This window comes from Pongo pygmaeus, chromosome 6 (genome assembly GCF_028885625.2).
Source record: "Pongo pygmaeus isolate AG05252 chromosome 6, NHGRI_mPonPyg2-v2.0_pri, whole genome shotgun sequence".
In the NCBI taxonomy this organism is placed as follows: Eukaryota; Metazoa; Chordata; class Mammalia; order Primates; family Hominidae; genus Pongo; species Pongo pygmaeus.
The window spans coordinates 142,949,852-142,971,571 of record NC_072379.2 but is presented as its reverse complement, the minus strand read 5'-3'; the positions used below and the strand labels follow the sequence as shown (position 1 = coordinate 142,971,571).

At 39.8% G+C, this 21,720-nt stretch overlaps 1 protein-coding gene across 8 annotated transcripts in view; it reads left to right on the top strand.

Annotated features, from left to right (window-relative positions):
• The window catches only part of TCAF1 (TRPM8 channel associated factor 1), a 51,139-nt gene that overhangs the window by 10,082 nt on the left and 19,337 nt on the right, over positions 1-21,720 (top strand). For 4 of the 8 annotated variants that reach the window (XM_054494146.2, XM_054494150.2, XM_063667929.1 and 1 more), the window contains exon 2: positions 15,096-15,729. In XM_054494146.2, the coding sequence (XP_054350121.1) occupies positions 15,110-15,729 (620 nt within the window). In that variant the 5' untranslated portion in view covers positions 15,096-15,109. Of the gene's footprint in view, positions 1-6,365; positions 6,532-8,844; positions 9,003-9,627; positions 9,805-15,095; positions 15,730-21,720 lie in introns of those variants that run through there. The other 4 variants (XM_054494148.2, XM_063667931.1, XM_054494147.2 and 1 more) reach the window with 4 other exon arrangements.

Genomic DNA, 21,720 nt, shown 5'->3' with positions numbered 1-21,720 from the left:
ACATTGCCTTTATTTTTGAGGAATATTTTTCTTGTGTATAGAATTTTAGGTTGGCAGATTTTTCTTTTTCTTTTTTCTTTTAGGAATTCTGTTGTGTTCTCATTTTCATCACTCTTTTGAAAAATTAGCTGTATTTTTTGTTCATTTAAATGAGAAGTATCCTTTATCTCTGGCTGCTTTTCAGATTTTCTGTATGAATTTGGTTTTCAGCAGTTTGAATGTGATGTGTCTGAATGTAGTTTTCTTTCTGTTTATTCTGCTTGGGGAATGTAAAGTTTCTTCGGCTTGTAGTTTGATGTTTTCCAAATCATTAATTAATATCATTTTGCTTGTTTTATTATCTCTTTCCTTTCCGTCTGGGACTCTGATTACTCATATGTCACAACTTTTCACCCTGTCTCGTAATCCTGTTACACTCTTTCTGTTTCTTTTGATCTCTTTGTGTATCATGTTTTCTTTCCTCTTATGTTATGTATGGATACTTTCTACTTACCTTTGCTATACTTCACGAATTCTCTGGTCTTTTGTGTCTAATATGCTATTAAAGCAATCTATTAAGTACCAATTTTAATTATTATTATTTTTCTTTTTTAATTTTTCATTTTACTTTTTTATGAGTTTATTTCTATGCTGAAATTCCACAGCCTTGTTTCTATATAATTTCTTAACATATGAATCACAGTTGTTTTAAGTTCTCTAAGAACTCAAGTATCTGAACCACTTGTGCCTGTGTCTATTTTCTGTTGTTTCTCTTGAGTTATTGGCAATTTATTCTGTTTTTTAAACTGCTTTCTTAATTTTTGATTGAATGCAGAACATTGTGGATGAAAAAATATAAAGGTTTTGATTGATGTTATCTTCTTTCAAGAGGATTTTTTGGGGAAGTGGGCAGATAAAGTACCAGCAGATTACTTTGATGCTATCAAATATTAGTTTTAGGCTTTGTTAGGACTAGCCCATTTAAGGTTTGATCTTTCTCCGAGAACATAGTCCTTAAACCATAAGATATGCTTTTTCTTCATATGTCAGGGATTTTCTTATGTGTCCACTGAAATCATGGAGTGTTTATAAGAACGTTTCTTTTTGTTGGGGCATAAACTCCATTGCTTTTCTCAGAACAATATAACCACTGAAATGACTGCTCAACTGTTTAGCTTTTTGGCCACTATTTCCTACAAGTTGCCTTGAGGTCTCTCCTATTGCATGCATAGCTTAGGAATCAGCCAGTGACATTAGGGGAATTCATATATAAAATTTTAGATTAACTTGTCTGGTTTCTTCATGTCTGAAACTTTGCCCTTTGAGCTCCACCTGGTTTGATAGTTTTGAACCAGTAAGACTGACACTTCCTATTCAGCCTCAGTAACCCTGCACTGTAAAATGAAAAATGCCCCAAAGTAAAAAGCAATAGCGAATATACAACTCATGTCCTGTGTTTTCTGTTCATCAAGGATTATAGTCCTTTTGTCCTGTTTATGTTGTTTACTTTTCCGAGTCTTCAGTTGGTTTCCTATATTTTGTTGAGCTTTTATTATTGTTTCCAATGGGAGGATTATTCCAAAGATACGAGGGAATTTCAAGAAGTTTGTGGAAATAATGGAATTAAAAATTTTTTGAAAAATAAATGTTGCCGCAACATAAGCCCCTTCAAGTTCAAGACACTTTTGTAAGCAGTGATAACAGCAATTTAGTCCATCACTAAGAAACTGAAGGTCCTGGGAATTTAGCCATGTAGATGCAGTCTTTTTACATTATTAACTAAAGAAAAATGGGTGCCCTTCACAGATTTTTTAAGATTAGGAAACAAAAGGAAGTCAGAAGGAGCCAAATCAGGACTCTAAGGTAGATGTCTAATGATTCCCCATTGAAACTCTTTCAGAATTGCCCTTAGTTGATGTGAGGAATGGGTAAAGTCATTGCCATCATGGAGGAGGACTGTCTGCTGAAGCTTTCCTGGGTGTTTTCCTGCTAAAGCTATGGCTGACTTTCTCAGAGCAGTACAGTAATAAGCAGATGTTATCATTCTTTGGTCTTCTAGAAAGTCAACAAGCGAAATACCTTGAGCATCTCAAAAAACTGTCACCATGGCCTTTGCTTTTGACCGGTCTGCTTTTGCTTTGACTGGACCACTTCTGCCTCTTGGTAGCCATTGCTTTGATGCTGCTTTGTCTTCAGGATCATACTGGTAAAGCCATGTTTCCTCTCCTGTTACAGTTCTTTGAGGATATGCTTCAGAATCTTGATCTTACTTGTTTAAAATCTCCATTGAAAGTTCTTCTCTTTTCTACATCTGATCTTGATGCATCCCATCAAGTGGAGAGTTTGCTCAACTTTCATTTTTCAGTCAGAATTGTGTAAGCTGAACCAATTGAGATGTCTTTGGTGTCTTCTCTTCTTAATTCACTACAAATATTTAGATGAGTATTTGTTTTTATCATTTTAGGATTTGTTAGACTCCCTGGATCTGAGAATCGGTGTCCTTCAAGATCTCTGGAAAATTCAATCATTTCTTTCAATAATAACTCTCCCAGAATCTTTCTATTATATCTATTTGAACCTCAGATCAGATGTTTCTTAGGTCTTCTCACTATACACTCTATATTGTCTGTCTTTTTTCATATTTTCCATCTTTTTTTGATTTTAGACTGAATTATGAATAATTTCCTCTACTCCAGATCCAGTTCAGTAATTCTTTCTTCAACTTTGTTTAATCTTCTATTTAGTCTCTTCAATAAATTTCTATTTTGAACTATTTTATTTCAATTATTTTTTATTTCTACTTTGATTCTTTTTATAAATACAGTTTTTTCTGTTCAAGTTTCTAGTTTCTATTTTATTTTTCAAATGTACAAAACATGGCTATTCTATATTCTGTGACTAGTAATTCTGATATCTGAGTTTTGCCTGTTTCTGATTCTCTTGTTTGTAATGGCTGTCTTTCATTGTGCTTTGTTTCCTGAGTGTTATGTGATTTTAAAAATTATTAATGCGAGCTTCTCCTTTTGTCTGAATTTTTGTCCCAGAAATTATTTCTAGATACATTAAAGTTACATTTCTCTAGAAGAGATATGTATGTGCATCTTCCAATTGAATACATTAGCAAATTGGGACCACCTCAAATTATTTGCTTAGGGTTTTTCAATCCACAGACATAGCATGAATTAATATTGCAAACCTATATGGAAAACTGGTTTGTGGTTATTCATTCTCATTTATCTTTTTCCCCTTCATCTTTCAGCAGGGTCAAGACAAGCAAATTGCATTGATTTCTTCTGTGATATGAATTTACTTCCTATTTACCTTTACCCTGTTGGAATACCCCTTTGGTGTGTGAGCTTTGTGCTGGGATGTCATTTTTAATTATATTCTTTATGTGAGCTTGGTCTTAATATCCTAGGCTGGAAATCCCATAGAGTCACTCCCCATACATTCTCCAGGGCTTTGTGGAAGCATTGTGGTGAGAACCAGCTTTCGTGCTTGCTTCCTTCAATGTTTCCTGCTTTTAGTTCGTTTCTGGCTTTGCGTACTCTTTAGTTTCCTATCATCTCATTGATGAGTTTATAATATTTTGTGTATATATGTTGTTTGCATCAGTAGTATGTTTTGGGACATTTATCTACATTTCTAGAACTAAAACATTATTTTTAACACCTTATTAAAGTTAGATATTTGCATGTGTGGTTATATATCAGTATATCATAAATGTACAGCTTGATACATTTTTACAAACTGAACACGACCTTGGGCCAGCACCTAAATTGATTAGGAGAACATTACCAGTAACCTAGAAGTCTTCTTTGTGTTCCTCTCTAGTCACTACCTGGCCCAAGAGTAAATATTATTCTGAGTCTTAATATCAAATATTAGTTTCACCTGTTTTTATATTTATGATGTAAATATAACAATATAGTCTGTACTCTCTTGTTTCTGGCTTAGTTCACTACAGTATGTTGGTGAGATTCAGCTATATTGTGAAAAATGCAAATCATTCATTCTCATTGCTGTACCATATTTCATTGTGAACATGCCACAATTTATTTAAACATTCTACTGTTGATGGTACCCAGCTGATAGAGAGCAGGGTGGATTAGAGCTGAGAAAGCAGGGAGGGTAGGATTTGAGTAGTTTCCAGTTTTAGACTATATTGGATGGTGACGCTTTGAGGATTCCAGTACATGTCCTTCAGTGAAAATGTGTATATTGGGTACACACCTAAAAGTGGTATTACTGAATAGTCCTATTTTGCGTTGCAAAATATTTGTAACATTTTCAAAATACAAAGTGTCTAAAATTACTGCTCAACCCCCGCCCGACTTCCTGAAGTAGCCAAATTTGTCCTTATGTTTTCTGTGCTTAAACATAAACATGCAATTATAGAATTTTTTTCCCTGCAAAAAGTAGGATCATACTTTTATTGCTGAAAATGTACATTAAGACAATTTCTCGAGGTATGAATTGAGCTCATTTTAAAGAATTGTGTAATATTTTTGATATGGATTTTTAATTGTTCATTTATTCACATGTTTCAGAATATTTACCAAACTTAGTATCTCAGAAGTTATTTGAATACTTTCAGGATTTCATGGCAGTCTTCATTACTCAGAGCTACTCCAGGCAGAACATTAGAAAGGAAAACAAACTCAAAGGGAAGTAGAAATAAGAAAGGATCCAGGATTTAAAATTTAGCATGTAATGTGGTGTCTGAGACTGAGGAAAAGGAGATAGAACCAGCTCAAAATTTGAGGAAGCAGCCAGTCAGGGTGGCTTATGCCTGTAATCCCAGTACTTTGGGAGCGGAAGCAGCAGGATCACTTGAGCCCAGGACTTCAAGACCAGTCTGGGCAACAAAGTGAGACCCCATCTCTACAAAAAAAAAAAAATACGAAAACTCCCTGGGCATGATGGCGCGCACATCTGTAGTCCCAACTACTGGGGAGGCTGAGGTGGGCGGATCGATTGAGCCCGGGAGGTCGAGGTTGCAGTGAGCCTCGCTCCACTGCACTCCAGCACAAGACCCTGTCTCAAAAAAAAAAAAAAAAGTAAAATTTGAGGAAGCATTAAAAGAGCATGAAGGAAGGAGAAAACTTACTTACAGCACAGGAAGTTTGTAATTTGATCCATTTTCTGCGTTAGGCTGCTGTTTGTTTTGTTGAGGAATGATCCTAAGGATTTTCTTTCTTACCCCATTTCATCCATCCATCCAGCGGACATTACAGAGCACCTGTTTGTGACCTAGGTGAAATGGGGAATAGAAAGAATAAAATACAGTTCTTAACCTATGCTTCCTGTAGTTGGGGCAATTGAAATGAAACCCTTAATTTATATGGGATGTCATACCCTGTCCCTTTCACCACTGAAGCCACCTTCCCCTGGAAGGTCCACTCTGGACACTACACTTTTGTAGTAGGGGAGAAAGCTTTGTGATGGTCTCTTCCTGAGAACAGTTTGGTCCCAGGACAACCCTTCCTTAGGTACCCAGCAAACAGGGGCTGTGGCAGTGAGGGGTGAGGAATCTGGAGACAGGACAGGGGCCATGCAAATCTCCCTGGGGCCCTGGGGACCAGCCATAAAAAGAGATGAGTGGTTCCTCCAGGTTTTACAGTTGAGCTCTCCAGGTTAGATGAGTAGATGCGAGCGCAGGACCTGGTCAGGCATAAAAAAGCCAGTTCCTGGCTCCATGGTCAAGTCTCCTGTTCCACTCAAATAACATGGATCAGAACTAGCAACAAAGTTCAAGAAACCTTTCCACAGGGAGAAATCATATTTGTAGAGAAGCCGCTGCCAGCTGCTTTGGTGAGGATATTTTATGTAGTTTTTTAGTTGAGTAAATTCATTTTTATTACAAAATAATACGTGTGACTATTGAAACGCTAATGAGGTGTATCAAGAAAAAAATAACAAATAATCCACTTTCCTGTCTGAAGTAACTGGTTCTAATAGTTTATCTTCCATACAGTTTCTGTATTTATATAAGTACATATGAACAGTTTTGAAGTTTTTTTTACACAAAATGAAACGTTTTTTACTATGTTAAATGTTTATTTTAAAAAATAATATATAAATATATAGATAGAGGCAATATATAAGTAGATTTAACCCATCCTTGGAAATAGTTGTATATTATTTTACACAGAGATCATCATTATTTATCCATCGCTCGCTTGTTAATAAATAGTCTCAACGATTTACTTTGAAACAAATCGTCCTGCTGCACTCTGAGGGCGGGCGCCTGGGTCTCCATCCCGGATCTGGGGCGGCATCTTGGGGTAGAAATTGACACAAAGCCGGGCCTCTGCGGTCCGGGGGCCGCGGCCAAGCTCCGCCTCCACCCGCGGCAGCCAATCAGCTCCCGGGGACGCCCCCACCCCCCAACCGTCTGCACTGCAGCCCACCTCCCCCCGCACGCCTCCTCCCAGCCAGTTCACTACCAATTTGCAAATCCCCAAGGCGTCTGCCCCAGCGCCTTCCCACATCTCTGTGGAAGACTCCCCACTCCGAAGTAGCCTGGTGTGGAAATTGCTGGACGAAAGGGTGAGTCTCGTCCAAAGCTGGTTTCGGGAACCAGAGCAGGCCCGGGCTCACGGACTAATTCAGGGGCGGCTCCCGATGCAGTCCGCTGAGGTGCGGGTGGGAGAACGAGGCACTGGGTCGTGGTCCCTGGGGAACGCGGCCGAGGGGGTGCACGCGGGGCTGCCAAAGTGGTCGCGTTTTTGGCCTGAGACCCCCTTGGGTTTTGGGTCCAGGGAGGTAGATGTCTTTCAAAGAGGGTTGCCTGCGCTTTCTCCATTGCTGTTTCTGTTTCAGCTTCTTTCTACCAGTCTCTTACTTGTTTCATACTGCATTTCTTCTCCAGGAACCTAACCAGCAACATATTTTATTATGAAATATATTTCAAAGCTACGCGCAGAAGACAATATGACAGATTTATTATATGCTGACATTTTATCACCTTTGTTTCAGTGCTCGCTCTCTTCCTCCACCCCCCTTTCTAAGAAATAAAACAGTTAAAACCCCTTCCCCCCACCAAATTTCACGCCCCCATCCTCAGAGGTAAGTTAGCTTGCATCCCTTACCTTGTATATTTTGTCCTTTATTATTAATGTTTATTTTTAGGTAACCAATATATGCGTTTTTGTTCTGAATTTAAAATTTTTGCACGAGATTCAGTATTACAGAGTTTTAACTTGCGGTGCTGTTAGTCCTGACATTGCAGACCCGGAAGGGACTTAGTGAGTGCCAGTCACTAGCCCGCCTCATTTAGCTGAAAAATCTGAACACTGGAGAAGATAAAAGATATGCTCACTGTCTCTCAGGTGGTCCTTGACTTGGCAGGATCCTGAATTCAGGTTCTCTTGATTTATCTCCCTGCCATTTCCTTTACATAAAACCTGCCGCGGAGCTCACCTATCTACATGGCCTTATGACTTGTTCCTAATGATCCAATTTGGAGAAAGGGAGTTGAAGGGAGATGGGGAAAGGGAGTATGGCTTGGGGTGGGACTCAAACCCCAGTCAGGATTAAAAGGTATGCATTTTCCTGAAATATGAAATATTGAATCTTAGGATGATTTGAATATTTATTTATGAGGCACTCATCCAGTCTTACCGTATACCAGACATTGATTCAAGAACTTTACAAGCATAAACTCACCTAACTTAAGCCTTATAATAAGGCTTAGTATAGGTATTACTTTTCTCATCCCCGTTGTATAGGTAATAACACTGAGGCACAGACGAATTAGGTGATTCCCGAAAGTCACACCGTTGGTAAAGTGTAGCTCTGGAATTTGAATCCAGTCCACTTAGTCTGGGTCCCTGTCACCACCCTGCATTTCCCATGCTGGAGCCAGCACCTGTGAGAAAGGTGAAGTGGCCACATACACAAGAGAGGGGAGCAGCTCTCAGCTGATATCAGAAAGGAAAGAAATGGGGAGCGGGCACGGTGGTGGCTCATGCCTGTAATCCCAACACTTTGGGAGGCCGAGGTGGGCGGATCACTTGAGGTCAGTAATTTGAGACCAGCCTGGCCAATATGGTGAAATCCCGTCTCTACAAAAATAAAAAAATTAGCCAGGCGTGATGGCGGGGGCCTGTAATCCCAGCTATTTGGGAGGCTGAGGCAGGAGAATCTCTTGAACTCGGGAGGCGGAGGTTGCAGTGAGCCGAGATCGCGCTATTGCACTGCAGCCTGGGCGACAGAGCGAGACTCCGTCTCAAAAAAAAAAAAAAAAAAAAAGGAAAAGAAAAAGGAAAGAAATGCGATTTGAACTGTACATCGAAGAATACATTTTGGTTAACTATTGTTTGAACTGTATATTATTTTTAATTTACAAAAGTAACACACGTAACTGCAAACAGTGCAGAGTTATATAAAAAGTTGCACCTCTCCTATTTCTCAAGTTAAACAATATTAATGGATAGAAATGTAGCCTTCCCTTCTCCCCACCATAATACAAATATATACGGGGTTTGTTTTTCCTATAAAAACAAAAGCATATTCAACAATTTCTACAATTTGTATTTTCCCCTTGGCAATATATCACGGTATGTTCACCGACTAAATGGAGATTCAAGCTCTTCCTAAGAACTGAATAATAATAAGCAGAATGTTTGTCCCACAATTTGCTCAGCCTTTCCCTTACTAATGTAGAGTCAGAGAAGTTTATATCTTTAATGAAACGGCCGTCCACACTGCCAGGATGGGGTCTCCAGGCGTCCCTAAGCCACAGCAATGCCAAGCCACCAGGGCCGGCGACACAAAGAAGCGCTGTCTCCCGCCAAGCGCCGCCCCCTGGAGCTCCCATTCCAGCCTGGGAGGAAGTGGGGAGGAGGGGACTCCCGTGGAAACCCCACCTCTCCTCTTGCTCCAGCCTCCTCCCCGCTCCCAAATCCCGGCTCGGTCGCCCAGTCACTGGTACAGGGAAGCCTCTTCCCTGTGCGTTCCTCTCTGCGCCAGGCTCTGCCCACTCCCACCTGCCCCCGTGGAAATCGCAGGGTGACCTGGTGAGTGGCCCTCTCCAAAAGCCTGGCAGGCTGGAGAAGGGGCCAGCGAAGGTTGACTCGGCCTGGGTGCTGGTGGGGGAGGGCGGGGCGGGGGTGCGGGGCGCAATGGGCGCGCCGCGGGTCTGGGTGTGCCGAAATCATCGGGGACAGAGAATCCCCTTTGTGTCCCTGTTTCTGCTGGTGATTTTCCTCTGCGCTCGGGCCCTGCATCCCCCTGCCGCATTGCTCCTCCTCTCCAGGTTCTGACATCTGATGTTTGTGTGTGCTTGCTTTGTGTGGTTGAGTTACCTGAGGGCCTGACCTAGAGAACCGCGTCTAATCCGCTGCTTTGTCGGATGAGAAGGCCCGGGGCTTGAGCAGGGTCGCGGGTAGCTGGTGACAGAGCATCGCTTGTGGCCTACTATCCTACTGCCCTTTGATCTTTGTGAACACTGTCTTTAGGACTGAGATCTGTCTCCCACTGGCACTGGCCCCTGGAGACTTGAGTGAGTGTTCGTGTGTGTGTGTGTGTGTGTGCGCGCGCGTGTGTGTTTACGCGCACAGAGGAGCTCCCCTCCTCCCTGCGGGCTGCCCCCAACTCCCCAGCCCCCTCCCTCCTCAGACGTCACCATTGTGCTCTTTGCAGACTGGCTTTGGGCCTGGGAGGAAAGGAGGAAAGTGGAGCCCAGCCAGACTCCAAGCTGAGTGCTGACAGCCTCTGGGAGTTTAGAACATCCCTTCTCACACACTGTGCATTTGATAGAACACCCCCTGAGGCACGCAGATCAACAGCTGGGGGGAGGCAGCACCCACATTTAAAAAGGTAATAATACCTAGGTCTTCTCACTCCTGGGCTTGTGCTCCTCAATTATGTCATCCTCTTGAGTGACCTACGAGAGAAGTGAGAGAATAGGAGTAAGAGAAAGACAGAGCCTCCGGGGAACTTGAGAATTAAGAAGGCAGTTCGGTAAGGTAGAAATCGAGGACTAGAAGAAGCAAAGACTCCAACCCTACTTACTCCTATGGGGATGGTGGAGGGGCTGAATGGGGAAGATCACAGGAGCGGCTTCAAAGGTGGTGGTAAAGGTCTATTTTTTAAGCTGAATGGTAGGTATATGGGAGTTTGTTTAATTTTTCAGGTTGTTTTATTATTACCATCTATATCCCTCCACATGTATTACGTATTCTTACAGGTGTATGAATTAAACAATCTTAAGTGAAAAATAAGACTGAGCTGGGAATGTCTAGGACAGAATTCAAAAAAGGGGTTGAACTAGCCCGATGTCTGGGAAAAGATACTGGATATAGAAAGAAAAAGAAACAGAAGGTTCATGAGAAAAAAAAAAACAGCATGAAGGAGAGAAGACCTATAGAATTGAATGTGTGTAATATAAACCAGTTTTTGAGGTCAGGCTAGCTAGTTGCTGAAAAAATGATCCTGGGTTTACCCTTATACCCTCATCTGTCATTTAATCATCCAGACATGGAATATCTATTCATCCAAAGAATAAAATGTATACTTTGGCCTCAGACACTTACTCTAGTTTCAGGATTTGAAATCACACTACCATACGGGATATGGGTGGTGCAGCATCCAGCATGGCCCTCCATCCACCTGCCCTTCCACTCATCTCTCAAAGGGAAAACCAGGTTTACGAGCCATGGCGCTGCTCTGTGGTGGGAGTGGAAGCTCTGCTCTCTCCCTGAGTTACAGGTTGTGCCTTCAATACCTTCTGCTTTGTAGGTGGCTTTGGTTCCAGCAAGCTAAAAGGGGCCAGAGGTGGGCCCAGGAGAAAGAAAGGAGGAAGCATGGGAGGGGTTAGGGAGAGAAATGAAAGGACATTTCCCCCAGGTTTTATTCATTTGTGCTCACCAAGCTTGGAGGACAAACATGGATTCGGGCATAAAGAGGGGGCATTTTGTTCAAAAGTCAAGTGATGGAGTCACTGATAGCTGGTTAAAGTGGGGACACAACCAGCTGCAGAGTTGAAGGAACACCCATAGAGGAGGAAATCAAATTTGTAGATGGGCAGATGCACAACCTGATCAGAGATGGAGGAAGACCTTTTAGGTCCAGTGAGCCAGGATCAGTTGATCAGTCTACCTCATCATGTAAAAACTGTACCTAATCTTTTAATGTGTGTTTACATGCTTAACTGAATTTGTATTAACTCGGTGTTGTTTCTCATTATAGTAGCAATACATACAACAATTCAAAGGATGCAGATTTGTATAAAGACAGAGAAAAGGGTTCACCTCTTTCCTTCCTAATATAATCAATGTGATTATGTTGAAATGTGGCCTCCATAGATTTTCAATGCATATAAAAGCCTGGTATGTAACAGGTACTTATGTATTCCTGGTGCTTAAGAGTATGGACTCCAGCACTGGGTTTCCTGGATTTGAATCCTAGATCCACCACCACTTACCACCTGTGTGATTTTGAGCAAATAACTAATTCTCTGGGCATTATGATTTTGGAGTTTTTGTTTTGCCCATCCATAAAATGGGGATAGTGACAGTAAATACCTCATAGGTTTATTGTCAGCATTAAATAAGTTACAGAAATCATGTGTAATAATGCCAGGAACCCGGTAAGCATTGTGTTGTTACTACTACTACTAATAATAATTACTACTACTACTAATTACTACTACAACTATTATCGTTGCCCATACAAAAATGACTTCATGTTCTGCATATCATAGTGACTTGAAATTTTCACTTAAAATGTATCTAGGACATTCTTCTAGGTGGATGTAAAATTTATTCAACTCATCCTTGAACTAGCTCAGAAAACAACTAGTGAGACAGATATGTGAGGTCCCTGTTTTGGTTGTACTCATGCCAGCATTAGAGGCAGCAGAGGCTGAGGGAGAAGGGTTCTGATGGGCAACTCTTTAGTAGGTGTGTGGGGGTAGATGGCTGGGGGCAGTGCTACAGGGCCTTATGCTGGGTACAATGGGGTATCTGGAGGCTATGTGGAAGTTGGATAGGTGTGGGTTTGGGTTAGAGATCCTGCACCCACAAGAATCAAAAATGGTTCTAGGAAACATTCTTTGTCTTAGTCTATCTATCTGTACTTCTAGGTTTTCATTTATCTCCCTTTGTAATTTTGTGTGACAGTAAGCATCCTTGTACATATATCTTTGATACTGCCCTTCTTATTTCTGTAAGAAGGGTTATTAGAAGAGGGGTTGTTGGGTCTAAAGATAGGCGCACCTTTGAAGCCAAGTAGGCACCATAAAATTGTTTTTGAAAAAGAGTGCAGACATTCTCCATCATTCCTGCTGATTGTGATGGTCTTTTAAGTATTAAACATTATTAGCCTTTAAAATATTAAACTTTATTAGCCACCTTTGTCTTCTTCATCTTCATCCCCTTCTTCTCCTCCACTTTCTCCTAGAAAGGAGTATCGTCTTTTTTGACAATATTATGAGCAACACACGATATATTTTCCATTTCTTGGCTACTAGTGAGATTGAGCATTTTTTCCACAGAAGTGGCCATTTATATTTTCTTTTCTGTGCCATATCTTCTCTTAGAAGGACAGGATTTCCGTAGATAGATTTGGGAGAGGGAACAGAACCAAAAGAGAATAGGAAGATAATCTAAAATGAAAGCAGGGCATGTCCAAGGGTGCCTGGCAGACGGGATGCTGCAGGGAGAGAGGCAGCAGGAGAAAAGGCAGGAAAAGCCAGGGAGCAGCCAGCTCTGCAGGCAGTCCACACCAGGAGGCAGTAGATGGTCCCCAGAGACCAAGGTGGAGCTTTGAGATTAAATAACATGATTAGAGTGGTTTTAGAAAAGTAAAGGTGGGAAGAGGTCTTGGTAATTTAGAAATTGGGTCGGTTGTGTCCAGGCATGAATTACTAATGACCTAAACTAGGTTAATGGCAGTGTGATTGGAAACCATGAACAAGGACATTGATAGGACTTGTGACCAGCTGGATATGGGAGCAGCAGGGAGAAGAGACATACTGTGACACTGTGTGTTTTGCTTTCCTGATTATTTGTGGGCATCAGGAGGAGCAGGGAAGAGACAAGCTTCTTACTTACCAAATGTTCATATCAGTATCTTCTCAATAGTCCCCTGAGGTAGGTAGGTCATTAATGCTTCCATTTAACTACTAGAAACTTCGAGCTTATGTGATTTGCTTTAAAAGAGCTCACTTAGAGGGAAATTAATAAATTTAAGACTTTTTTAGTTTAGAGACTGGCTATAAATGGCCAGTATGGTCTTGAACTTGTTACCTCAAGACTGGGGCTATTTTATCCTGGCTTGTGGAAGGCCCACAGCCTGTGTGAAGGACTTCTCAAGGGTACACAGAGATATATGAGAAATGAACGTAATAGTAATTAGCGTTAGTGTTAGTATTAGTACGGTACCAAAATACGAAAACTATTAAATCAGAATCAATACACGCTCAATTCAGTGCTCATAAAATCTGTTAGGTTAAATTGTTTTTCCACTGCAAGAATTCTCTATTATTCACATGCCTAAATTAAATGGTTTATTCTTAACCAAATAATTATAAGCATATATGTGTATGTGTATAAATAATTGAATACTTATGAAAAGGCATTTAACCTATGTTATTTCCTTTAATCCTCAGGACAAGCTTATATAGCAGATATTATTATCCCTATTTAATTAATAAGGAAATTAAATCCGAGATGTGTTGTCCAAGTCTCACAGTTGTTAAGCAGCAGAGCTCAAATTCAAACTCAGACTGCCATAACTCCAGAGCCCAAGTTTATAATCATGTTGCTTGCTATGTTGAGAGTGACCATATTATCTGACAAGGGAAATAGACAAGTGGTAAGGGCCAAAGATTAAAATGTGAGGACTATCTGCATATTCCAAGAGGAGGTCAGAAAAGGACAGAAAGTAAGTGGCTCTAGAGGTTGGATATAAAGAGGTTACCTCAGGCCACACTGACAGAGGCGGTTCAGCCTCATGGACTGGAAGAGCAGTGATGTCCTGTGCTGCTGAGTGGTCACTGAGGATGAGACACCCTGCATGACCTGACCATGAAAACACATCTGTCCTTGGAGGAAGTGTTTCAGTACAGTGCTCATAGCAGAGGTCAGACTATAGAGCATCGTTAGTGGGGATCTCATTGTGAAGAAGCAGAGGATATTTGTGAGTTCCCCTCCACACTTTTGTCAGCTGCATCCCAGGTGCAATTAGGATTCTGCAATAATTTCATATCTTGTTACCTTCTGCTCCTGGTTATATAAGACTTGCATTTAAACCACAGAGGACTTCCACTTTCCTCTTACCTAGCCTGTGACTTTGACCAAAGAACCTTCTCTGAAAGCCCAGGCATTTCAGATGGAAGTTCTGAGTTCTCCAAGCTGGGATTAATCTGATTAGTGTGGGAGCCAAGAGGGATGGAATGGGCTGGGAGCACAACATGCTGCACCACTGTATGAATTCCCAGCAGCTGCTGTAGCAAATGACCACAAATGGGGTGGCTTAAAATAACAGGAAGACATCATCTCACAGTTCTGAAGGCTTAGAAGTTTGAAGTCCAGGTGTCAGCAGTGTGGAGATTCTGAGGCAGAATCTGTTCCATGCCTGTCTCTTAGCTCCTGGTGTTTGCCAGCAATTCTTGGTCTTCCTTGGCTTGTAGACTCATCACTCCAATCTCTGCCCCCATTTTCTGATAGCATTCTCCCCTGTGTTTCCAAATGTCCTCTTACAAGGACATCAGTCATTGGACTGTGACCCATTTGAATCACATATGACCTCATCTTAGCTTGATTACATCTGTGAAGACCTCTTTCCAAATAAGTCCTACAGGTTAGGACTTCAAAATATCTCTTTGGGGGACACAATTCCTTGCTCATTCTTTCCTTCTGTTTGTTTCCTTCTGTGATGGAAAAGTATCAAGCTCTCCAAGTTTGACTACAGTGTTTAAGAGGAGAGGGCCCAGTGGGGTCTCCTGGACTTCAGACACTAACACCGAGTGCTTGAATCATTTCCCAGTGTCAGCCTCATCTGCATAGTGGGAAGAATAGCCCGGCTACTGGAAGAGTGAACTGTTCTATTTGTTTCTTTGTTTATCCATTCTTCGCTAAGCTGAGCCTTTGCTTTCTTCTCTGCAGAAACCAATAGAGCCATGGCGACTCCCTCTGCTGCCTTCGAGGCCCTTATGAATGGCGTGACAAGCTGGGATGTACCCGAAGATGCCGTTCCATGTGAACTGCTTCTTATTGGAGAGGCTTCATTTCCTGTGATGGTGAATGACATGGGCCAGGTCCTCATTGCTGCCTCCTCCTATGGCCGTGGCCGCCTGGTGGTCGTGTCCCATGAGGACTACTTGGTGGAAGCCCAGCTCACGCCCTTTCTCCTGAACGCAGTGGGGTGGCTTTGCTCTTCCCCTGGGGCTCCCATTGGTGTACACCCATCCCTGGCACCTTTGGCCAAAATCCTCGAGGGCTCTGGAGTGGATGCAAAGGTTGAGCCAGAAGTGAAAGACTCCCTGGGGGTTTACTGTATTGATGCCTACAATGAAACCATGACAGAAAAGCTGGTCAAGTTCATGAAACGTGGTGGCGGCTTGCTCATAGGAGGACAAGCCTGGGATTGGGCCAACCAGGGTGAGGATGAAAGGGTTCTGTTCACGTTCCCTGGGAACCTCGTGACCAGTGTGGCTGGCATTTACTTTACTGACAACAAAGGGGACACGAGTTTCTTTAAAGTCTCCAAGAAGATGCCCAAGATCCCAGTGTTGGTTAGGTGAGTACCTTTCCCCACTGGGGAGTTGGCTCCAGGATTAAAAAGCAGACCCAGTTCTTATCTTCAGGTTGCTCCAAGGCTAACAGAAGAGTGCTCCCAGGCACTCAGATATGGAATCACTACATATCAACTAGATTTTTTAAATGCCCTGAGGCATAGGAGGGGAAAGGTCCTCACTGCCCCTATCTTCCCAGACCAGACCATTTAGCTCTGATAATTGGAACTTACTGATGGCTATGGTCCCAGTGTCTTGCTTAATCAAAACTATGCTGTTGGCCCCAACAGTTGGCATAGTTAATCCAGATGGTTTATAGGAGAGGTTGCTTTCAACAGGAATGTGAAGAAAAGGAAAACAGGCATGAAGGACCCCATGAGTCAAAGCCTAGAGAGGTGTGGGGAAGGTTTTGAAATGTCCATCCAGATGAGGTTAGGATGCAATAGGAAGTAGAAGCCTTCAGAAGTTAAGATATCAGAAAAGATGGTTCAAGTTATATGTGCTAAATCTAGGATTTAGGATGGGCAAAAGATTGATGATCAGTAATGAAGGAGTCAGGTGATGGGTGCAGGACAGCCTGCACTGAAAGTTCTTGGAGTGTACTGCCCTGCCTACTTTGCTCTCACCGCACTCCAGCACCACATATAGTGCCTAACAGATAGCAGGTCAGTAGGTGCTCAGTAAACATCTCTTGCATGCATGACTGCACGAATGAATGAGAGGGATTAGAAGCTGGATTAGTCCCGGGAGCAGAAAAAGTGCATTAGGCCACTCTCTATATTGTATATTAAAATTCTCAGCATCCTCAGAACAAACAAAACTGATATTTCAGACTGATGGGAATGGAGCAAGGTAGGATTGGGTGAGGAAGACACCTCAAGGGTACTACGAAGGTATGGGGAATGAGTTATGACTTCTCCTTGGCATGGGACTTTTAGGGAAGTTTTAGGAAGATCAACCAGAATAGTTAGTCTACTATGTTTTTGGACAAAAAGATGACTCATATCATTTTAGCCCAAATATTGGGCTTCTGCAAAGGAGTTCAAACTCTCTGTTCATTCATCCATTTATTTAGCCAGGGTTTATTGAATATATTATGTATCCCAGGCATTGTTTCTTATTTCAAGAACCTGATTTGCAAAGATCTGAGAATTAGGGGCACAGGAACATCTCCAATTACAAGACTTGGAAACAAAAGTTGAAAACCAAGTAACTGTTGTAGGAAGAGGGTTATGCTATCATTGTTCATAAAACCTGAAAACCTGGGATCTACCACCAGTAATGGCACAGTGTGGCATTAGCATGTCCTTTCAATTCTCTTTTTCTCTCTAAAGGAAAGTGTTGGCATAGAGGCTCCTACTGTCCCTTGTAGCTATTATTCCATTTTTCAGTCTACAGTGATCTCTGTATGTTCACAAAGTCATCAGAGATGTATAGAAAAGAATGCCGTGCAAATGGTCATACTCTAAATGCCCAAATGCTCCCATAAATTTGGTTTTAAAATACCCCCACGAAACCTGAATTGACCAACCTTATAAATTGAAGCTATCCACGCCCCCTTCAGTTTGAAAAATGGTGAAGGGATATTAGACACAAAAGAGACTTAGTTGTAAGTTTATTTATAATAAGGATCTTGCACATCCTTGGAGGTCATTGCTGGTTATTGCTGGTTGTATGTTAGGCATATATAGAATCCTAATTATAGGTTTTAGGTCAGAATCAATGCCCAGGCATAGTGGGGTGAATGTATTTACATAACTCATGCTTGTACTTCTTACTATATTCTTAGCCATATATACTAAAATTGTTTTAACTGATTTTCACAAAATAGAACTTTTTAGAGAGTGAGTACAAGTGGCAAAATATGCTATTTTATAAGAGAGATTGCCAAATCACAATTGTTTTCCTTTTAATGAACATTTTTCCTTTTTAATTTTAAAATATGTGCTTCTTGGGAAAAAAGTAAAATAATTCAGAAGCATACAAAGTAAAAAGTGAAAGATCTTTGTCCTCCACCTCATCCTCTGACTCTCGCTAATTCTTTTCTTCCCCCCTTCCGAAGAAATGATCACTGCTAATGGTTTGGATGATATCTTTTCTGATGTTTTTCCTACACTTATGTATTGGGGTTAGAGTTGGGAGAGCTGGGCTGGTAGAAAGAGAGACAGAGAAAAAGAGAGAGATCTGCAACTTGCTCTTTCACTGACTATATCCTGAGCATTTTTTTCATATCCCTGTAAAAAGATGGGCGTCATCCTTTTGAAGAGCATCTTGCATTCAGTTGGATTGTCCCGAAATTCATTTAACCATTTGCCTATTAGCACATTAATGTTATTTCTATTTTTTTCTTATAAATAATAATACAATGACTGTCTTTTCACTACCACCCCTAAGCTCGACATACACCTCTTCATTTTAAAGACTTGGTAAATTCCTTTTAGAAACATCTTATTTTGGAAATTTTCAATCACATAACAGAAATAGAAATAGAACAATGAGCACATAGTACACTCATGACCCAGGTAATGGTATCAAATCACACCCCACCCACTCCTTAACCTTTCCCGTTTGTTTTGAAGCCAGTCTCCAACAGTGTATCATTTCACCCATGAAACAATATGTCTCCAAAAGATAAAGACAAAATTTTAAATATAGTCACAATACTGTTATCCCATTTTTAAAATTATCACTATTTTTCTGTCCTAACAAAATGTCAATAACCATATCATTTTCAAGAGGATTCCATAAGTGTCATCTGTTATGTACATATATCTTTACTTACCCTTTAGATCAACTGATTATATAATCAGTTATCATGGAAATATAAATAATACATTTATATTATATACTGATCTAAAGGATAAGTATAGAGATATGTATATCACAATTGTTTCATACTTTCAATGTGATTTTAGAATTGAATTTGGCTTTTGCTTTATATATTTCAAAGCTATATTTTAGGTTTATAAAAACTCATGACTTTTTTATGGCTCATACATTTTTGTCATCTAAAGTATTATTTCTTGCATTTAGTATTTTTCACCTTAAACTCTATTTTGTCTAATATTAATTATGCTCCTACTTTGTTTTATTTGTTGATCTTTTTATTCTTTCTTTTGTTTTTAAAGATACATCTCTTGGTACAAATCTGAGTTTTTAACCCAATTGAGGATTAAAAATTTATATAATTAAGGACACTGATGTTTTTATATAATTAAGGACATTGATGTTTTTCTTCTAGTTCCATCATCTTATTTGATATTCTTTGTTAAACAGTCTCTTTGCTTCCTTCAAAATTTTCCTTTGCTGCCTTTAGCTTGATTGATGGAGTTTCTTTTCCCCTTCTGTCTGTTTAGAAGTTATACACAATTTTTGTATCATTATTATAGCTACCTTTAATTTTTCCCAGCTCTTTCTTTCAAATTTTACACACTTAAGGAAAAGTTGTCAGAATAACATAATCATCACCGCACCCTTTACCTAGATTCACCAGTGGTTACATTTTGCCACATATACTGCATAAGTATACATACGAAGAGATTATTTGGCCTAGCCATTTGAGAGTAACCTACAGATCTCAAGAATGAAGGAGGCAGGTAATGGGTATGACACTTCATACATGAATACTTCAGCCTGTATCTCCTAACAAGGACATTTTCCCATATAACCACAATACAGTTATCTCACTCAAAACATGTAACATTGATAGAATGTTACCTAATGTCCACGTTCAAATGTCTCTAATTGTTCCAAAAAATCCCTTTTTTAGATTTTTTTAAATATAGGATCTAATCAAGTTTCCATATCATATTTCTTTAGTCTCCTTTAATCAAAATAGTTCCCTAGCTTTTTTTAAATCTTTCAGGACATTAGTATTTTTGAAGTATGCAGTCCAGTTGTTTTATGGAATGCCCTTCAGTTTGGCTTTGTCTAATTGTTTTTTTTTTTCATGATTACACTCAGTTCACACATTTTTGGCAAGAAAATAATTTATGTTGTTTTCATCACAGTGTCACAAATTAAAGGTGCATGAGGTCAGTTTGTCCAATTATTGGTGATGTTAAAATTGGTCATTTAATTAAACTGGAGTTTGCCAGATTTTCCTATTTTACTGATTTTATTTATTATATTTTGTTTCTACTTATGTTATTCCTTTCCCCCTTTTTTAAAACTAATTTAGTGTGTGACAATTTGAGATCCATATGAATATCCTGTTTGCCAACAACCTTTCACCCAGTGGTTTTAGCTTTCATTGGTGATCTGTGCCTGAGTAAATATTTATGAAAGTGGCTACTTCTATCACTTCAGCCACTTCTGAACCTTTCTTCAAAATTCATCTCAGGTGTCACATCTTTAGAAAGCTGTCCTTTACTCCTCTCCTCTCATTCTGCTATAGATGAGTCTTTTGTGCTCCCGTACTAACCTAACATCTTAGCACTTACCTCAGGCTAAATGTTGGTTTACTTGTAGATTTCTACAAGAACTGATTGACATCCTTTGGTAAATAAGACCTTTGCTTCCCCACCTTCATATTTACTGTTAGGTTTGTTCTTCTTTTTAAACGTTTGTTTTAGTATCACTCTATACTCATGGATCCTTTTCTTTTAAGATCAAATACATTACAGTCCATTTATAGTCAGTATTTTTTGAAGGTTAAGTTGTCCCAGATTTGGCAAGTTAAAGCCTCATTAAGTTGTCTCCTGAGCCCATCAGTTTTTTTTTTAGTATTTACTTAATTTCTGACATAAAAAGATATTGCAAGTTTATCTTGTACTTTTCTGGTTCAAAACCTGGATTCAGCCATTTCCTCAAGGAATGCTAGTTCCTTTTAGTGGTGAATGGTGTTTAGAAACCAAGATCTAAAGCATGCTCACTGCTATGGTGTCATCATTTCTGGGTTCCTCAGAAGAGAGAGCCATATCTTTTAATCATACATTCATACTGATACCCCCAATTTTACTTCAAAACCACAGGATTCTTCTTCTCTTTCACTCATTCCATATTAGTATTTTTCTTCTGCCATATTGAGAATCCTGGTTTCAACAGCTTCAACATTTACCTATTTGCTCAGTCCAATAATACACACAAACGAGTTTCATGATTCCTATACACATACTATTACCAATAACAAACTTGATAAGTTATTTTTGCCTTCCGAATACACCACACTGAGCATATAGAGTCCAGCAAGTACTATATTCAAAAGTATTCAAATTGCTTTTTACATTTGGGCCTGTTTTTATTCCATGTGGGGTTTTCTCCATATTTGTTTATTTAATTTTATTTTATGAATGCTAACAGCATGGCTACAATAGCAGAATACACATTCTTTTATGTGCACATGAAATATTCATGAAGATAGACCATGAAGATAGACCATTTGCTGTGCTATAAAATAAGCCTTAGCAAGAGTAAAAGAATTGAAATCATACCATATATGTCCTCATCACAGTGGAATTAAATTAGAATTCAATAACATATCTGAAAAATTCCTAAATATTTGTAAATTTAAAAACGTTTCTAAATACTCCTTAAGTCAAAGCAGAAATTACAAAGGAAGTTAGAACATATTTAGAACTGAATAAAAGTGAAAGCATAACATGTCAAAAATTGTGCAATTCTATTAAAACAGTGCTAAGAAAGATATGCCTTTAAATACTTTTATTAGGAAAGAAGAAAAGTTGAAACTCAATGAACTATGCTTCCATATTAAGAATCTAAAAAAGGAAATTGAATGAAACCCAAAATCTGTAAAAGAAACGAGGAAATAATAGAGCAGAAATCTGTGAAACAACTTAAAAAAAAAAGTAAACAGTAAAACCAAAAGCTGATTAGTTGAAAAAAAATCATTAAAAATGATTAACCTCCAGATAGACTATGACAATAGGAGAGATAACACAAATTATAGATTTCAGGAATAGAAGAAGGAACATTAGTACAGATCCTACAGACATTAAAAGGATAATAAGGGAATATTACAACTTTATGCCAATAAA